Genomic DNA, 21,183 nt, shown 5'->3' on the forward strand with positions numbered 1-21,183 from the left:
ATAATCTTCGGTAATTACGGTGTAAATAATGCAAGTTTGTTTGATATGGTACTCTTCCAACATTTTGTTCGTCGATTAAAACAATACCGTAATTTACTTATTGATTTTGTCGAATTATTTCCAATAGATTACCTTATTTCTGAGCGTCGCTGTCGTAGCCATAATGTTCTTTTACTCTTAGTTAAGTAATAAGTACGGATCAAATAGAGTTTTCCAGTGCAACCTTTCATTTGCGTTCGCCAAGTGTTCAAGGTTAAAGTCTGCACGTGATGACATTCTTGGTAATTGTTCCAGCATGCGCAACTTGACATTAACGACCTCCAAGCCGTGTTTGTATACATTAAAGAGAGAGAGAGAGGGTGGGAAAATGATGAGAAACATCAAGGTATCATCAGCTTGCGTCAGAACTCAGTTGCCAAATGATGTCAGCTGGCATTTGCAAATAAGCATCGGTGTGCCGGTGTGCTAATAGGAGAGAGACTTCAACGAAAGTGTAAGCTATACGACAGTGCTTTTCCTTCAATCGGTGTGCTAAAGGTTGAAACTTGTTCCAGTTGTGTGTTTCTGATGTCCCGCGAGTCGTAAGATTTAAAATTTAAGTGTATTTACCAGAATTACTAGCAAGGCTATTAAGGAAATTTACGCCTCCATGAACTTACCCGTTGTGACTAAATATGGGACCTGAAGTGAATTTTTCTTGACCAGAAGACACATCGGAAAAGAAGTTATTAAATATTTCTATGATATTCAGCTGGATGTCATTATTTATTTAGAAGAGGAGCTGAAGGAACATGACTCATTCTTGACATTTCTCATGTATGGACTTCAAATAGTGGCTGTTTGAGAGGCAATCTATCAACGATGTCACTAGCCTACCACACCCACACTATTAAATTTTTTTAAGTGTCTTGTACCTGCAAGATTGTAGTTGCAGATTTATGCATATAGTTGGGTCTTTCTTCATGAACTCGGAAGCTTGGACTCAAACAAGAATTACCAGAATAGAGTATTCTATATATTATTGCACTTATTCATTTAGGAATTGTGTCCTTGGCCTACGCGGCACACTCGGTTTTACACTGTTCTCATGTTTCTAAAAGACTGGGGGTTTTAATCTGACTGGGGCCTTCGGTTTTCAACAACCTATTATGGAAGAAAATTCCGACATCCTGCCGTCTTAAAATCTACAACAATTGAAGGGGCATTAATCAAAAGTGCTAGGCATGTCAATGCATTTCAGACGAATATTGTCTCATTATTATTATTATTATTATTATTATTATTATTATTACTATTATTATTATTATTATTATTATTATTATTATTATTATTATTATTATTATTATTCAACTTGCTTTACGTCGCACCGACACAGGTAGGTCTTATGGCGACGATGGGATAGGAAAAGGCTAAGATAGGGAAGGAAGCGAACATGACCGTAAGGTACAGCCCCGGTATTTACCTGCTGTGAAAATGGGAAACCACGGAAAATCTTCAGGGTTGCCGACAGTGGATGTTCGAACCCACTACGGTATCTCCCGAATGCTAGCTGATAGCTACGTCACCCAAACCGAGCGGCCACTAGCTCGGTAATAATAATAATAATAATAATAATAATAATAATAATAATAATAATAATAATAATCATGTACCACCTTGATCATGCCGATAAATGGCTCCCGCTCCGTATTACTATAAGAAGTTATTTCAGTTGAGGCTGTTACCAGTGGATACCCTTACGCTTAGGTACATAATACAATGGTGTACTCATGCCCTCATGCCACTAATGCGAGTTTCTTGTAGTTTAAATATATCATTACCTTTGGATATCAATTCCGTTAGAACACAGAGGAATTCACTACGCACACGCTTTTGAATATTCTGTTATATTTCTCATCGAACTCGTCTAACCTTGAAGGGCATTCTTCCACGATGAGCACGACGCCAATGTGTCGCTGTGTCTGTATGACTGTCTTTCGAAGTTAACGATTGTTGTACAGTACGTTGCCCTGCAGACTACAGCTGCTGTTTATTTAAAATGACCGTAGTTTAAGGTCTTGGAGTTCAGTGTCCTCAGATCTTAGGATGCTCTCAAGGTCGAAATGGCAGGTCAATAACACATGAGATTTTTGTGCGTAAGGAGTGTCAGGTGTGGGGATCATTTACCCAGACCTCCATCAGCGATAATTATTTCAACAAATGCAGTCAGTCGTTCTACTTAACTGAGCAAAACCAAGTAGATGTTTTTTTTTTCACGTCGCACCGACACAGATAGGTCTTTGGGCGACGATGGGATAAGAAAGGGCTAGGAGTGGGAAAGAAGCGGCCGTGGATTTAATTAAGGTACAGCCAGTGAAACCACGGAAAGCCATCTTCAGGACTGCCGACAGTAGGGTTCGAACCCACTATCTCCCGAATGCAAGCTGACAGCAACGTGGCTCAAATCACGCAGCTACTCGCTCGGTCACTAGAAGAATTGTACTCTTGAAGTTTGTAGGAATGTTGAGTAAGCTAAGCTAGCAGTGGCAGTTATTTCTTTTTGTGCAATTAATATGATTCGGTTTAAGTTTCATTTACTCCTCCAAAATAATATTCATTTTAACTTTGTGTTTCTGGCGTCTTGCTTGTTGGATAATGTCATTGTGCTCTGCAAAACGTTCCGAGTAGATATTCGTCCCTAAAAGAGGAACCCGTCAATGAACACAGCATTCATAGTTTTGAACCTTCTCCACTTCTGCGTCTTGGCTAACAATGGAATTTCAATTCCCAGCTCTTTCTCGTGCTAGATTTCAGACCACTCAAGGGGCAAGGCCTCTGAAATCTTCTTCGTCACCACGTGGTTTCACATACCGGTACGAAAGTATCTCACCCACTGGCGGCAGCGTACGCTGTATAATCCGAATTATAAGGATCCAATTGGGCCGGAGCTTAACATTTCTGTGCCCCTAGGCACTATTATAGCATGGACCCCTTATAAAGAACAATAGTCGAGTCTACGCAAAACCAGAATATTCAGAGTCTGGTAGTGGTGGTGATTATTGTTTTAAATGGAACTACAACTAGGCAACCATCCTCTATATAACACTAATCAGAGAGAAAAATGGAAAAGGTCCGAAACTTCTAAAAATGAAGAAATCTGTCAAAGAAAGATAAGGGCCACAGGGCGTGAAAAAGAAAAACTCCTTAGCCTTCGAATGCTCTAACAGTGTCGGGGTCGGAAAAGAATAAGAGTTGACCAAGGGAGGTAGGATAGGACAGCTGAAAATGAGGAACCTTGCACAAGTATGCGGAAGCGATGCCAGGATTTGGCTAAGGACCCCGTGCTCGCCAACTCACGCTCCCACGTTGAGAACCCCTGGGGCCCCTTTTAGTCGCCTCTTACGACAGGCAGGAGATACCGGGGTGTTATTCTACCGCCAGCCTGATAACGTTTAAAGATGAAAATAAATTCACTAATCATAAAGGTCGCGAACTCGACGATCGAATTTTCAATATAATCGCCGGCCACCTTTTTTTAAACCCTTCTTGGTAACACTGGTTCCTCTTTATAGTTTTCGTTTACTAGTAGATGTCAGACAAGCCGCTCTTCTTTAGAGCTTATGGAAGGAACGGGGCACCGACATACCGTTTGTTATCCAGCTGCGATATCTCGAGAAACAAAGTGGTTGACAACGACATGTAATACATTTACCTATGTATCTCAGCTGATACAAAAGTAAGACCACACAGATGTGTTACTCTAAGAATAATTAGTGTAAAATTAAGACAATAACGTCTAATATTAGGCTACTTTTTTTAAAGCGTGCAGTAATATTACTGCAGGTATTAACAAAAGATGGTATTAGCACAGTCTAGTATTAGCCAAAACTTGCCGCCGCGTATTATAACCTCAGGGCGAAAGTTCCAAAGGCTACATTGTGATATTGCTGAGTATTCTTCAGTCGGTTGGATGGTGGCTACCACGGTTACTAGACTGGCTACTGCATTATGAATTGCTCACGAAAGTCAGGCATCGTGAAGTTCGGTTTTGGACGCGAGCGTCTGAATACAGTTTCATGTGTAGAGAGAGGTGTCAAGTTAAGGTAGTGATTGTTATCTGAAAGGGGAAAAACGATAACCTATTACCTGTACCTGTATAAGACCTAAGTCGAGCTCATCGACTACAGCAGAAAGAAGGGCTCAGAAGAGAATGTACGAGTAAATACTTCCGGGTAATAAAAGAGCATCGGGCGAGTTGGCCGTGCGGTTAGGGAAGCGCAGCTGTGAGCTTGCATCCGGAAGATAGTGGGTTCGAACCTCACTCTCGGCAGCCCTGAAGATGGTTTTCCGTGGTTTCCCATTTTCACACCAGGCAAATGCTGTGGCTGCACCTTAATTAACGGCCGCTTCCTTCCCACTCCTAACCCTTTCCTATCCCATCGTCGCCATAAGACGTTTCTCTGTCGATGCGACGTAAACCAAATTGAAAAACAAAAAGCAAAAAGAGATCATGGAAGTGAAAGGCTCTTTACGATTCGCAAATGTAATGTTGCAAACACAATATCGTAGTTTTACATGACTTTCGATATCGGGATCACAGCCACGGGACATCTGAACCACAGGGGCGCGACTTTTAATTTCTAAAAAGTACATATCCACAGACCGAAATTCGAACAGCGGCCTGTGCAGATATCACTCGGCTATCACGCCCACAAACGTAATATCGTTCGAATCAGAAAGACACCTGCCTCTAGCAAGAGAGGTTGACTCAAACATGTCAAAAAAGTATCAGACTACACTAAAACACAATGATGCAACACATGTCACAGAAACCATGAGAGAAGGAATGCCTTTTAAACCTATCTCTCAAATCAGCACTGTACCACTTTCTAGAATCAATCAATCAATCAATCAATCAATCAATCAATCAATCAATCAATCAATCAATCAATCAATCAATCAATCACTGATCTGCATTTAGGGCTGTCTCCTATCAGTTATTTAACTAGTCTTTTTTTTTAATGACTTCAAAGAATTTGGAAATTTATCGAACATTTCTCTTGAAAGTTATTCCAATTTCTTTCCCAATTTGTCCTCTTGAATTCCAATGTTATCGTTGTACAGTATTACAACCTTTAATTCATTAAAAAACTCCACCCAAGCTTATTTTTCTACTCATGTCATTCCATGCCATCTCTCCCCTGACATCTTACAACATACCGCTTAGTCGAGCAGCTCATCTCCTTACTCCTAAGTCTACCCAGCCAAAAGTTTGCAATATTTTCATGGCACTATGCTTTGTGATGGGTCATGGTGTGGGTTACTGTAGTCACGTCCTAGTTCATGAACCATGGGCAACGGCTGAGTGGCCTAGTAAGTGGTCCTGAGAGTCGGGATACCAGTTGCTGTGGAATGGGAGTGGGCATCTCGGACATATTCTGAGTCATGGCCCTCCTTGTGCTCAGGCGGCTAGGACTATACAATTCACTGGTGGTCCATAACCCGTTTGAGGAGAGATCCTCACTTGGAATATGTGCAAGTAGGGTAGCATTGTGCTTCATGAATTTACCATGCTCAGAACATTTTAAGCAAGCCTCGGACCTATGGGAGTAACGGAGTCCCACTCCCATTTGACAGGCGAGGGACTCCTTGGAAACAACTTGGCGAACGAAATAGAATTCAATGGGGAGCTATCAATATTAATGAGACTTATGAAAGACAGAAAGTAGAACTGGCTGAGTCAGCAAAGAGGATGCATCTAGATGTGCTAGGAGTAAGTGATATTCGGGTAAGGGGAGATAACGAGGAAGAGATAGGAGATTATAAAGTGTACTTGACGGGTGTTAGAAAGGGAAGGGCAGAGTCTGGGGTAGGGCTCTTTATCAGGAATACCATTGCACGCAACATAGTTTCTGTTAGGCACGTAAATGAGCGAATGATGTGGGTAGATTTGTCAGTTGGAGGAATTAGGACTAGAATTGTCTCTATGTATTCACCATGTGAGGGTGCAGATCAAGATGAAGTTGACAAGTTTTATGAAGCATTGAGTGACATCGTGGTCAGGGTCAACAGCAAGGATAGAATAGTGCTAATGGGCAATTTCAATGCGAGAGTTGGGAATAGATCTGAAGGATACAAAAGGGTGATTGGTAAATGTGGGGAAGATATGGAAGGTAATGGGAAGCGTTTGTTGGACTTCTGTGCTAGTATGGGTTTAGCAGTTACGAATACATTCTTCAAGCATAAGGCTATTCACCGCTACACATGGGAGGCTAGGGATACCAGATCCATAATAGACTATATCTGAACAGACTTCGAATTCAGGAAATCTGTTAGGAATGTACGAGTTTTCTGGGGATTTTTCGATGATACAGACCACTATCTGATCTGCAGTGAACTAAGTATCTCTAGGCCTAGGGTAGAGAAAGTGAAATCTGTCTGCAAACGAATAAGGGTAGAAAATCTCCAGGACGAGGAAATTAGACAGAAGTACATGGATATGATTAGTGAGAAGTTTCGAACAGTAGACAGTAAGCAGGTTCAGGATATAGAAAGTGAATGGGTGGCATACAGGGATGCTGTAGTAGAAACAGCTAGGGAATGCCTAGGAACAACTGTGTGTAAAGATGGGAAAAGGCGAACATCTTGGTGGAATGATGAAGTGAAATGTAAAAAGAAGGCTTATCAGAAATGGCTCCAAACAAGGCCCGAGGCTGACAGGGATTGGTACGTAGATGAAAGAAACAGAGCAAAACAAATAGTTGTTGAATCCAAAAAGAAGTCGTAGGAAGATTTTTGTAATAACCTGGAAAGGCTAAGTCAAGCAGCAGGGAAACCTTTCTGGACAGTAATAAGGAATCTTAGGAATGAATGAAGGGAAAAAGGAAATGAACAGTGTTTTGAGTAATTCAGGTGAACTCATAATAGATCCCAGGGAATCACTGGAGAGGTGGAGGGAATATTTTGAACATCTTCTCAATGTAAAAAGAAATCATCCTGGTGGTGCTGCGAACAGCCAAGCTCATGGGGAGGAAGTAAATTATGTTGGTGAAATTATGCTTGAGGAAGTGGAAAGGATGGTCAATAAACTCCATTGTCATAAAGCAGCAGGTATAGATGAAATTAGACCTGAAATGGTGAAGTATAGTGGGAAGGCAGGGATGAAAATAATGGCTTCATAGAGTAGTAAGATTAGCATGGAGTGTTGGTAAGATACCTTCAGATTGGACAAAAGCAGTAATTGCACCTATCTATAAACAAGAGAACAGGAAGGATTGCAACAACTATCGAGGTATCTCATTGATAAATATACCAGGCAAAGTATTCACTGGCATCTTGGAAGGGAGGGTGCGATCAGTGGTTGAGAGGAAGTTGGATGAAAACCAGTGTGGTTTCAGACTGCAGAGAGGCCGCTGATCATATTTTCAGTATGCGCCAGGTAATTGAATAATGCTACGAGAGGAATAGGCAGTTGTGTTTATGTTTCGTAGATCTAGAGAAAGCATATGACAGGGTACCGAGGGAAAAGATGTTCACTATTCTGGGGGACTATAGAATTAAAGGTAGATTATTAAAAACAATCAAAGGCATTTATGTTGACAATTGGGCTTCAGTGAGAATTGATGGTAGAATGAGTTCTTGGTTCAGGGTACTCACAGGGGTTAGACAAGGCTGTAATCTTTCACCTTTGCTGTTCGTAGTTTACATGGATCATCTGCTGAAAGGTATAAAATGACAGGGAGGGATTCAGTTAGGTGGAAATGTAGTAAGCAGTCTGGCCTATGCTGACGACTTGGTCTTAATGGCAGATTGTGCCGAAAGCCTGCAGTCTAATATCTTGGAAATTGAAAATAGGTGCAATGAGTATGGTATGAAAATTAGCCTCTCGAAGACTAAATTGATGTCAGTAGGTAAGAAATTCAACAGAATTGAATGTCAGATTGGTGATACAAAGCTAGAACAGGTCGATAATTTCAAGTATTTAGGTTGTGTGTTCTCCCAGGATGGTAATATAGTAAGTGAGTTTGAATCAAGGTGTTGTAAAGCTAATGCAGTGAGCTCGCAGTTGCGATGAACAGTATTCTGTAAGAAGGAAGTCAACTCCCAGACGAAATTATCTTTACATCGGTCTGTTTTCAGACCAACTTTGCTTTACGGGAGCAAAAGCTGGGTGGACTCAGGATATCTTGTTCATAAGTTAGAAGTAACAGACATGAAAGTAGCAAGAATGATTGCTGGTACAAACAGGTGGGAACAATGGCAGGAGGGTACTAGGAATGAGGAGATAAAGGCTAATTAAGGAATAAACTCTTTGGATGAAGCTGTACGCATAAACTGGCTTCGCTGGTGGGATCATGTGAGGCGAATGGAGGAGGATAGGTTACTGAGGAGAATAATGGACTGTGTTACGGAGGGTAAGAGAAGTACAGGTAGACCAAGATAATGATGGTTAGACTCAGTTTCTAATGATTTAAAGATAAGAGGTATAGAACTAAATGAGGGTGAACACTAGTTGCAAATTGAGGATTGTGGCAATATTTAGTAAATTCACAGAGGCTTGCAGACTGAACGCTGAAAGGCATAACAGTCTATAATGATTATTTATGTATGTATGTATGTATGTATGTATGTATGTATGTACTCTTGTGTTGAAAACCACCCAGAACAAGTCATGGCGCTTTCCTTTGGATCTTTTCCAGCTCTCGTATCAAGCAGTCCTCAACTTTTGGTTTACCGTAATCGGATCAACCGCATTGCGGCTTAGACGCGATATAAAAAAACACTAAAAATGCACAGTGTTAGGAAAATTAATGAAATGGCGGGCTTTTAGTGCCGGGAGTGTCCGAGGACATGTTTGGCTCGTCAGGTGCAGGTCTTTTAATTTGACGTCCCTAGGCGACCTGCGCGTTGTGATGAGGATGGAATGATGATGAAGACGACACATACACCCAGCCAACATGCTAGTGAAATTAACCACTGAAGGTTAAAATTCCCGACTCTGCCGGGAATCAAACTCGGGACCCCTGTGACCAAAGGCCAGCACGCTAACCATGTAGCCATGTAGGCGGACACAAGTGTTAGGAGTTACAGTAATACAAGCACAACAAAAAGTTACACATGGCAAATGTTGAGTTATTGCTGGAGTACATCGAGGGCCAGGATGATGCTCTCATCACCGAAAAACTTCTTTTGAGAAACTTGAGAAGAAAAATGAAGAAAAATGGTTTCTCAGCACAAAAGCAAAAAACCATCACTGATTATTTTCAGAAACAGTAAAATTAGGTAGTCTGAATATTTTTCTTTGACTTATTAGTTTCAACAAAAAATTGCTGTTTATTTTTCCATTTATTAACTGTGCTAAGTGCTACTTTTACTGAAACATATTGGGTAAGTTAATAGAAAAATTTTTGCAGGTTAACTGCGATTTTACTTATCCGGGAAGCCTTAACCCTACATTATCCCAGTTAATAGAGAGTTGAGTGTATACAGAATCCATACTCTAATTGAGGTCTTACTTGAGACTTACACACCCTCTCGTTTACATCCTTACTACAACCCCTAAATATTCTCATAATCATATGAAGAGATCTGTAAACTTTATTTACAACCCCATTAATGTGATTACCCCAATGAAGATATTTCCTTATATTAAATAATCCCCTGAAGTACTTTCGCCCCATCAACACAGTAATTAAAACTACAAAGAACAAAAATGGATAAAGGAGGGAATGTGGATATCCGACAGCTGCTTGGATTGGAAAGAAGCTTGCTGAAGACCCTTTAAGTAAAGAGGTTGCAATGGTATGATCACATGAAAAGGATGGATCCCCACAGGACTCCTCGAGCATACTTTGACCGCATTGTCCCTGGGAAGAGACCAAGCGGAAGACCTCGTGTTGTTTGGCTTCCGCAGATTTTCAAGGACCTTGAAATTAGAGATGTAAACTGGCTTCACATATATGAACAACATCTGCGAATGAACAGGACAAACTCGAGGAGGCTCGAATACAACTGCGGCCTGGTTTGCTGGAGCGAAAAAATTACGATGAAGATAGATTTTCCTGTTGGCCTCCACGGTATGCACCAGTCATGCGTCTTGGTAGGTGTGCTAGGTACCAACTGATGAGCCCAGCCTAGCACACAGGGGCGAAACGCTGGCAACCAGGAATGAGTTGGCTGGAAGGTTTATGGTGTCCAGTAGCGGACCGTTTATGTTGGTATTACAAATTTGCTCATTCGGGACAAATGTTTCAGGTTCCCTATGGCAGTCAGCATCTGTATCATCTGGTGGCCGGGCAGGTATCAATTTTGGGTAATGAGACAAGGTCTCATGTGCATTGGCACTGCCGGTGGCTCCAAGTGGCCTCCTCGGTATGTACTAGCCATGCGTCTTGGTAGGTGTGCTAGGTACCAACTGATGAGCCCAGCCTAACACACGGGGGCGAAACGCTGGCAACCAAGAATGAGTTGGCTGGAAGGTTTATGGTGTCCAGTAGCGGACCGTTTATGTTGGTATTATAAATAACTTCTTCCTGCATAACTTACGGTGATCCTAAATAGGCCTGCCCAAACACAGATGCAGGACCGAATTTCTGAGTAGTCACAGGGTCTCAGAAAGACGACCATCACACATCTGCTGCCAACGTGCCGGTCCGAACTAGAGGCTTCCAGTTTCACCCAAAAACCTGCCTCCACCATCCTTATTCCATCGCTGTTGGACTTGAGTTGAAGGGAGTAACAGCAAGAAAAAGTGCCACAAGCAGGATTTTTTTAATGTGGATCGCAGCTTGCAAGGAAGTGACCCACACACTGTGGTCTCGGAACTATACCCTGCGGGACAAATGAAATGTGACATACAGGTTCTAGTACCATGACTGCATCAGACTGTTGCAGACTCGAAATACCATTGAGTTGTGCCTTCACAGCCAATCTGCCTCCACGACCGATGAGAACCACAAAAAGGAGGTTCCTCCATCCGTTTTGCCGTTGGGCCAAAGACACAGATGATGGGTTCCAGTGTCATTTCCTACACTTGGGGACCATCACCGCATCCAAAGGGGCTCATCCGCCCAAAGCCGTTGGCTCCTATGGGGTGTCGAGTTATTTACCGCCGCTCGACACTCGGCGTTAGCTGTTTTTACAGCTGGTTGCTAAGCCAGCTAACCCTTCTCCTTTCCCATTCTGGACTTGGGATCGGACAATGGTGGAGTTAACTATGCTACAGATACTTCTACAATAAATGGTGAATAAGTTAATATGGGAAGGACAGCTGAATCAGGAAATGATGGAACCAATTAGAGGACAAACTATTCTGGATGTGGTGCTGATAAAACCAGATGACATCTACAGAGAAACTGAAGTGATCATCATGAAACAGTGTTTGCTGTAGTTAAAAATAAATGTGATAGAAAGGAATGTCATAAAAGTAGGGCTATTAGGCAAGACCAGATGGTTGATATGAGAGGTGTGGGGAAGTTTTAAAAACCAAGTATGATCAATGGAAAATAAAACTGCAAACACTATACGGGATGGGTTTAAAGCAATTGTTGAAGAGTGTGAAATCAGGTATGAACCTTTTAAAAGTGGTAAGGAATGGAAAAGATCCATTATATTATAACAAGGAAGTAAAGAGATTAAGGAGGTAGAGATTAGAGAGAACTACATTCAGGAATAGATGCAGGAGTAAGGAGAGATTGAAGGAGCTAACTACAAAATTGAATTTAGTGAAAAAGTCGGCTAAGGTTAACATGATGGCAAACATAAGTGACAGCCACAAGAATTTAAGGGAGCATTGGAAGTACATGTACAGATACTTTAAGGCAGAAACAGGTTCCAGGAAGGAAATTCCAGGGATCATTAATAAACAAGGGGAGAGTATATGTGAGAACTTACAGAAGGCAGACCAGGCGAGTTGGCCATGCGGTTAGGGGCGCGCAGCCGTGAGCTTGCATCCGGGAGATAGTGGGTTCGAACCCCACTGTCAGCAGCCCTGAAGATGGTTTTCCACGGTTTCCCATTTTTACACCAGGCAAATACTGGGGCTGTACCTTAATTAAGGCCACGGCTGCTTCCAACCCATTCCTAGGCCTTTCCTGTCCCATTGTCGCGATAAGAACTATCTGTGTCTGTGCAACGTAAAGAAAAACAAAAACAAAACAGAAGGCAGAAGTATTCAGTCAGCAGTATGTAAAGGTGTAGGAAAGATAATGTTCAGATCGAGAAGGCCACTAATACTAAGTTATCTATGATAATAAAGACATATACAAAAGTTGAAAGCAAGAAAAGCAGCTGGGATTGATAAGATTTCTAGAGATTCATTAAAGGCTCTGGGTTGGGATACAGTACCATATCCAAACTACTTATTTGCAAGAAACTACTTGTTTGCATGAAGGAGTGATACAAAGTTAATGGAGAGTTGTAATAGTAGCCTGAGTGTACAAGGGAAAGGGTGACGAACATAAAGTGGATAATTACAGGCCAGTCAGCTTGACATGTGTTGTCTGTAAACTCTGGAAAAGCATTCTTTCTGATTATATTAGACATGTTTGCAAAATTACTAATTGGTTTGATAGAAGGCAGTTCGGGTTTAGGAAAAGTTTTTCCAGTGTAGGATTCCAGCAAGATATAGCAGGTATTTTTGGATTCAGGAGGTCAAATGGACTGTATCGTGATTGACCTATCCAAGGCTTTTGATAGGATAGATCATGGGATATTACTGATGAAAATGAGGGCTATTGAACTAGACAAAACAATGGTTGAATGGGTGGCTACATTTCTAGAAAATGAACTCAGAGAATGAGAGTAGGTGAAGCATTATCTGATCCTGTAATGATTAAGAGGGTGTTCCTGCAGGGCAGTATTATTGGACCTTTATGTTTCCTTATAATATATACAGGGTGAAGCGAAATTCGCGCACTCGGTTATCGCAGCGCGACTCCTCACATCCCAGCAATAAAAAAAATGTCTCTCACGAAAGTTCATACTTCGAGTATATCCGGCAGAAAAAGGACGGTGAAGAGTGGCAATCTGGCAACACTGCAACCACATGTAGGGTAACTACCTTTGTCAGCACATATTATGCGTGCTGTACAGTTGGTGCACTGGATAGAGTTTTGGGTTAGCATGCAGGAGGTCGAGGGTTCGATTCTGGGTTGAAGCGTATGTTTTTTATTTCGTAAATGTAGTCCAGGCAACATCATCAACAGCGATTGCAGAGGGTCCCCTAGAAACCATTTGCACTTACATACTATGATCCTAGAAATGGACAATCGTTTTCATTGGTCAGCTTTGAAAGACGCCCTTTCCACGTCGTTGGCGTGAATTTATTCGCACCACTTCATATACTAGATGCGAAACCTGTTTTCTTTGTACCCTCCTCCTAGATTAGTACCAACTATTATTCTTGCCTCGTTCAGGTCCATAACATTTCGTTAGGGCCTTACGTTACCAGTAGGCCTAGCAAAGTATTTGTTGTGTTCAGCGTTACAAAATGTTGTAAATGTAGGATACATGTGACCTATGGTATGGTGTGTTACTGTATTACAGTATGTAATGTCCGATGGAAATTAGCAAATAAAAAAACACGCCTCAACTCAGGATCGAACCCTCGACCTCCTGCATGCCAACCCAAAACTCTATCCACTGCACCAATTGTACTGCATGGATAATATTTGCTGACAGAGGTACGTACCGTACATGTGGTTAGTGTTGCCAGATTGCCACTCTTCAACGTCCTTTTTCTGCCTGATATACTCGCAGTACGAACTTTTGTGAGAGACATTTTTTTATTGCTGGCATGTGAGGAGTCGCACTGCGACGCCTGAGTGCGCGAATTTTCCTTCACCCTGTGTACTGTAAATGATATGAATAAAGAGCTGGAATCACAGATAAGGATATTTGCAGATGATGTTATATTGTACGGAGTAGTAAATGAGTTGCAGGATTACCAGCGACTATAAAGGAGCCTATACAATGTTGCGAGATGGACAACAGACAATGCTGCAATCGTAAACATGATGATGATGATGATGATGATGATGATGATGATGATGATGATGATGATGATGATGATGATGCTTGTTGTTTAAAGGGGCCTAACATCGAGGTCATCGGCCCCGCAATCGTAAACAGGATGAAAAGTTAGGATGTAAGTTTCACCAAGAGTAAAAGTCCTTTCAATTTTAATTACTGTGCTGATTGGGTGTAGTACAACATAGGGATCACTTTAAGTACCTTAATGAGGTTGTTAAGGAAGGTTACAGATTTCTTCACCTGGTTATGAGGATACTTAGGTGTTGTAGTAAAGATGTAAAGCCGTGGTTTCCCATTTTCACACCAGGCAAATGCTGGGGCTGTACTTTAATTAAGGCCACGGCCGCTTCCTTCTAGTCCTTTTCTGTCACATCATTGCCATAAGACCCATCTGTGTCAGTGTGACGTAGAGCAACTAGCAAAAAAAAAAAAAAAAAAATGTAAAGGAGAGGGTGAATAAGTCTGTGGCAAGACCTCAATTAGAGCATGGTTGCAGTGCATGGAATGCACACCAGGACTACTTGATATGAGAAGCTATGAGATATCGTTAGATCCAAAGGAAATAACATGAATTGTTCTGGGTTATTTCCAACAAAGGAGTACAAACAAGCATACATCTTTATTTTAGACTGTTATGCCTTTCAGTGTTCAGTCTGCAGGCCCCTGTGAATTTACTAACTGCCACCACAATCCTCTATTACTAACTGGTTCTGTTGCCTTCTTTAGTTCTATACCTCTTATCTCTAAATTGTTAGAAACTGGGGCTAACCATCATCATCTTGGTTTCTCTCTACTTCTCTTGCGCTCCATAACAGAATCCATTATTCTCGTAATAATAATAATAATAATAATAATAATAATAATAATAATAATAATAATAATAATAATGTTATTTGCTTTACGTTCCACTAACTACCTTTATGGTTTTTGGAGATCCCAAGGTGCCGGAATTTAGTCCAACAGGAGTTCTTTTACGTACCAGTAAATCTACTGACATGAGGCTGACGTATTTGAACACCTCCAAATAGCATCGGATTGAGCCAGGATAGAACCTGCCAAGTTGGGGTCATTATTCTCGTAGACAACCTATCTTCCTCCACTCGGCTTAATACATGACCACACTACCAAAGCCAGGTTATGCATACAGCTTCATCCATCGATTTCATTTCTAACTTAGCCTTTAACTCCTTGTTTCCTGCCATTGTTCCAGCCTGTTTGTACCCGCAATCATTCTCACTACTTTCATGTCTGGTACTTCTAACTTATGAATAAGATATCCTGAGTCCACCCAGCTTTCACTCTCATAAGGCAAAGTTGGTCTGAAAACAGACCACTGTAAATATAGTTTTGCCTGGGAACTGACTTCCTTATTGTACAATAAGGTTTATTGCAACTGTAAACTAACAGCATTGGCTTTGCTGCATCTTGATTCAATCTCATTTACTATATTACCATTCTGAAAGAACACACATCCTAAATACTTGAAATTATCTACCTGATGCAACTTTGTATTCCGAATGTGACATTAAATCTCTTCAATTTCTTACCTACTGACATCAAATTTAGTCTTGGAAAGACTAATTTTCATATCACACTCATTCCACCTATTTAATTACAGTCTAACTCCTGTGAGTACCTTGGACCAAGAAATCATTCTATCATCAATTCTCCCTGCACCCCAATTGTCAACATAAATGCCTTTGATTGCTTTTTAAAATGAAATTGTCTTCTTTATTATTAACACAGTACATTGTAAACATATTTTCTTTCCTTTCTATTCATTAATTTTAATATATAATGTATCCTGTAAATTCTTAGGATTATGCATGCAATAAATAACAACAGAAAATATCCCACAACAACTCAAAAGGAGGACAAAAAAGGGCATTAAACATCAAATAGGCAACGGAAGCTAAAATAGGCACACAAAAAGAAGGCAAAATAAAAACTGGGCCTACCGTTCATTAATGTACGGAAACATGTTTGTCTCTGTTTGACGCTTCGATAAAAACACTCAAATAAAAAAAAAGGCATTTTGCCTAACTACTGGGCTCTAGTCATTACTTAGCACCACCCATACTTCAGCAGCTCCCACATTATCATAACTAGGGCTCGGATATTTAAGACCCAAAAATAGCTCAAATAAGCAAGCATATAATATGACCTCAAAAGCGACGAAATATGATGTAAAAATGACAAAATATGATCCAAAAATGATTAATCTAAATATGCCCATTTTTAAATCAATTATAAATCAAAATGGTAATTCCCTTGATACATTTTTGTTAGCTAAATTTTTTATTCTTACTTTCATATTAATTTTCTGAATATACATATTTAGCAGTTATTCACAGTCTATTTTCCTCGATTAACTCATCAAACATTTGTGAATACATACCTATAAAGTACTAAGTTCGGTAAGATTATTAGATCACACATCTTCAAAGTCAAAACATGTGTGCACCTTGCATTGGTGGTTTGAAATATTAGAAAACTAGAAATCAATCTACTTTTTAAAAATATTTTGGAATGTTTAAGCCCAGATTTCTGTAACCGCGCTTTCGGGACAATTACGGTTACCATAATAATAATAACAATAATATAGAAATAATAATGATAATGAGATAGTAATATGACGCAGTGGCGGAGAATTCATATAAACCAAATACAGGGAACACTTACAGGCCTAAAAATGACAACTAAGACAGGATGTGGAAGCAGCGGGAAGCCCTTATCGAGGTCCATGGGAACGTATGACGTTATGGGGGAGAAAAGACTTATAAGAAACACCCTCTAGCTCAACTATATTAGAAATGACAAAGTTTTACAAAATACAGTTCCACGACACGGAAACAAGACATACTTAAGTAACTTAACATAAAATGTGATTTAACAAAGAAGGTGATGCTACATTAAAGGTATAGTTTAAAGCGAAAGTATTTAATGGATGAAAGACTTGAAAGTACGGCAATTGGAACCTAGGGTAAACTCGGACACATCAAATTAAACTTTTAAAATGACATTAAGCGAAGAAATAATGAAACACAAAAGGAATTAAACTAAATGAAACGAAACCAGAAAACATTGAGAATAACATAGCAAAAACACTGAAATAACACTTACTTCGGAAAGGCAGGAGTTCCCGAGGGCAGCAGCCCTCGAGCGCGAACGCTCGCTTGGGCGGTCGGATGGAAAATGACGCCGAGCTCACGCATCATTTTTCGAAGCCGGCCACAAGGCCGGAAATGGCCCGATTACAATCAACCAATAAGATCAAACTTACCCTAGATTCCTGGACCTTTTTGCCAATAGGAAATCTCGTTACCATATATGGTAATTTTAACATCGTTAGCAATTGCACAAGTTCTGGAACATTACGATTACAACACCCAAAATTTCATCATAGGAAACCACACGTGTGGTACTGTGCCCGTCCTAGTCAGTCATCGAACACGAGACACCCCAGGGGTGCTCAGTTCGGTGGCTGTAGGCTTATAAAATAGATGAATGTGGCAGGATTATCATAGGGTTCATCAAATGAGTGCGTTCAAAGTGGAAAACAAATATGACACTTTTATTCAATTTAAAGCAGTATTGGCCATCCTGAAATCTATGATTATGATTATGATCGTTACGTTAAGGAATTTTATCTGGCTCTTGATGTAACAAACCTAGGCACACACAAATGGGATGGTACACGGCAGTTGTTTCCCTGACATTCTAACAGAGTATTTACATTGCAAAAATTTTTTTTATCGTCTTCAAAGTTATTAAGTTATTTGTTTAAAGTTGAATTGAAAATTTTCATTCAGAAAAATGAGGTCTGGGCCAAGCCTTCATCGATAATCTGGAAAAAATGCAGTAATTGTAAGAACGAATTTAGTAAAGAAATAACCAAGATTCAAAAAGTTAACACTTATGACAAAATAATAAAATTTACAGTCGTTATCTTAACGATAAAATGAAAAGTTGAATTTGCCTTGGTTTTCTCTAAGTTAATCCGAGACGTCGGATATACCTGTTCACGTCGTCTCACATCTCCTTTCGTGAGAATTTGTATTGAACATTAAGTATTTAACCAATGATTAAACTAAATAAAACGCCTCTCGGGCTTGCAAACGTAAATAAATGGGGATAATACCATCCATGTGGAGATCCTGTCCACTATCAATCGATAATATCGGTGTCACATGTTTCAGAATAGAACACATAAAAAATAACCCTCTAAATACTAATAAATCACTACTTCTACAGCTAACTACGGAAATTGGTAAGAAGACTGCGAGTACTAAGAAGAAAATATCTACACTATGTACATGTCGACGAGTGTCGATCAACCGTTTTACTCTCCTATTAACAAATTTATTGAGTTACAGCAAGATTGAGTTATCACCTGAGAGTAAAATTACATCAACGAATGAGCTGGTATAATCATGAATCAGACATTATTCAGATATTTCGTCGAAGACTTGTTCTTTAGACCTAAGGCCTTCTCGAACATTCATCTGTACCTTGAGATTGAAATTACTGGATTACTCGAGAAAATTTGGGATATTCCCACGAATTAAAAGTACATCGATAAACATGGACTTTCATTTCCTTCATCAGAAGACACTAATATTTGGCTACACTGCATTTATCGCGAATAATCCATAAACATGTGAAAAGCTCAGTATCGCGAAGATTCATGCCAATTATTCCATACACTCTATACGTACAATGTACCACAATGACGACTTTAACTTGTCGCATCTTAATCTCAAATATATAGCCGTGAAATATCAGGACCTACCATCGTCCTACAAATACATAATATCCACTTAAAAGTGTCTCGATGATTAATTACATCCAATTAATTATCACATGCTTCCAATGCACATGTTCACATTAAATTCGCACATAGAATTTGGACTCAATATCCCGATGACACGTTGTCTCAGACACGAGGTACAAGTAGAAGTTCAAATACAAGGAAAATATAGAAAATACGGGCGAAATATCCTACCATTAAATCCATCAAACATAAACTAATTCATATTCGTGACGAAATTTACTCAATAAGCAAAGATGGTGTCGATAACACATGGATAACTCTATCAGAACCTTCACTGTCAAATTCATGGCCACATGGTCATTAAATAATCACATGTGTCAGTTTTATGACGTATTCGAGCAAATAAACTGCCATAAAAAAGTGTCAAAATAGCTTACGAAGAAAAAGTAAGAATAGAACAAAACTACATAGAACAGATATAAATGAGACGTAATCGACTTAACTTATAGATGAATCTTCATGTCTGGAAGTCTGGGTTCTCAATCAGCCATGCCAGGAAGAAAGAATCTGCATCCCGGCGCCGCCAACGATGGTCAAAGGTTTAGAACCTCATGGTGAAGCACTGATAATCCATGGTGTGAGATTCCGTCCTCTTCTGGAATTTATTCACGTCCACGTCTTCCGAGTCCACTCGTAAGAAAGCTGAAACTTACACAAAATGTTTTAGAGTAGGCTCCAAGCACACACGTAACAGTATTTTGAAAATGACACGTACTTTAAGGGATTATTGTCTGCACATTCGACGTCTGATCACAGCACTGTTCTAAATTATATCCAATTTTCAGACGTGTAGAGCACAGGAGTGAAGCGACGTTCCCCGCCGAGCGACTGAAGGTGATAGTCCAAGACACGCCAGAGGGTGTGTGAGAGCGAGTATTCGTATCACATGACTTAAATGTCATGTCTGGTGCACATACACGGAAGTAAAGTCAATTGAGGGGCTAAATTCTTCTACTGTACGAATCTACAACTTCATCACCATCTTAGCCACAAGGTCGTGCAAATTATTCCAAAATTTCAGTTTTTAATTTATATCCTCCAAATGTGCTATTCTTTTATCCAGTTTATTTTACTTTAGTCCTTGAGCCTTCCGTAAATTATGTACGTCGCCACCAAAGATATTACAAATATTTCATTCATATCATTCCTCGCAATTATGGGTGACACGCGCTGGCCTCCTTCTTCCAGTCACCAACCTTCATTTTTTTATTTTTATTCCGTTAGCCAGTCGGCCGCTCTCTGCACAAAAAAACTCGTTCGCGCCCCTGTCCAAGGTCGCGCGCACCCCATCTCGCCGACAAGCAGACACAAGCCGCACCAACACCTGTTCACTCATTTGTGGCCTCACGGTCACATCCACCTCTTACTGGGACAAAAATTTTTAAGCAAGGTTAAAAAATTTTTACAATCGTGTTCATTTCTTAAAATGTGGTCCGTATGCTGTCTACTTCACTGTTTAATTTTCCATGTTATTTATAATTTCAGGCATCTGTCAGTTGTCTGAACGGTAGTCATTCTGCACGGCACAAACTGGTATTTCTTCGATAGCCGACCTGGGTCTTTTCTTTTTTTTCTTTCTTCACTCTTCCGCTTTACGGTAGAGTCTTAGGTTCGAGGCATTGAATATAACTGTTCATAGGAGAGTAATGGTTTGATATCTTCACATTGGAGTCTTTCTTCTGGCGCCCTGATTTTCAGGTTGATATTGTGGTGCCGAAGGATTTAATCTATCGTCATGAGGTGAATTTCGATGTTGCTGGAACTGTGGGCTCTCGGCTCCCATCACATCTGGATCGGTGTCTTGATTATGAATGGCGTCCTTCCATTTTGAGCCTTTTTCAGTTTCCTTCCTTAATTCTTCAATGTACCTCATGCTTTCTCGATGACGGTTCTCCATTTCATCTCTGAAATTCCGGTAGTTACTATCTGAATAATATCTAGGTCTATCATAGGGCCTATTCCGTCTACAATCCTGTGGTCGGTCCCGTGTCCTGTAATTTCCCCTTCTTCGGACATTCTTCGGATCTTCCATCCTGTCCTCTCTGGGTCTCATTCTTCTCTCTTCCCATCGACGATTGTACGCTCTGGGATAGTTTTTGTACTCTTTAGGTCCACTCTGATTTCCGTTTTCAGGCATTGGAGGCGAATTCCGGTTTTTCGGAGAGTCTATTACGTTGACCTGATAAGTATTGCTCCTTTGAGTTTTCGGTACTGTTGAGACATTCATGGTGTTGTCGAGCTGTCTGAGAATAATCTCAGCCTGCACGGCGGTCTGAACATTAGCAGCAATGAGTAAGCGCTGTACTTCCACAGGAAACTGCTTTGTTATCGCCTGGACC

General features: G+C 40.4%; 1 protein-coding gene across 2 annotated transcripts in view; it reads left to right on the plus strand.

The window, feature by feature from the left end:
- The first annotated feature begins 552 nt into the window (after positions 1-552).
- LOC136873828 (UDP-glucose 4-epimerase) overlaps positions 553-21,183 on the plus strand; it is a 73,166-nt gene continuing 52,535 nt past the window's right edge. For both annotated transcript variants that reach the window (XM_067147090.2, XM_067147089.2), the window contains exon 1: positions 553-581. In XM_067147090.2, the coding sequence (XP_067003191.1) occupies positions 568-581 (14 nt within the window). In that variant the 5' untranslated portion in view covers positions 553-567. The remainder of the gene's footprint in view (positions 582-21,183) is intronic.

Source organism: Anabrus simplex, chromosome 5, assembly GCF_040414725.1.
Source record: "Anabrus simplex isolate iqAnaSimp1 chromosome 5, ASM4041472v1, whole genome shotgun sequence".
In the NCBI taxonomy this organism is placed as follows: domain Eukaryota; kingdom Metazoa; phylum Arthropoda; class Insecta; order Orthoptera; family Tettigoniidae; genus Anabrus; species Anabrus simplex.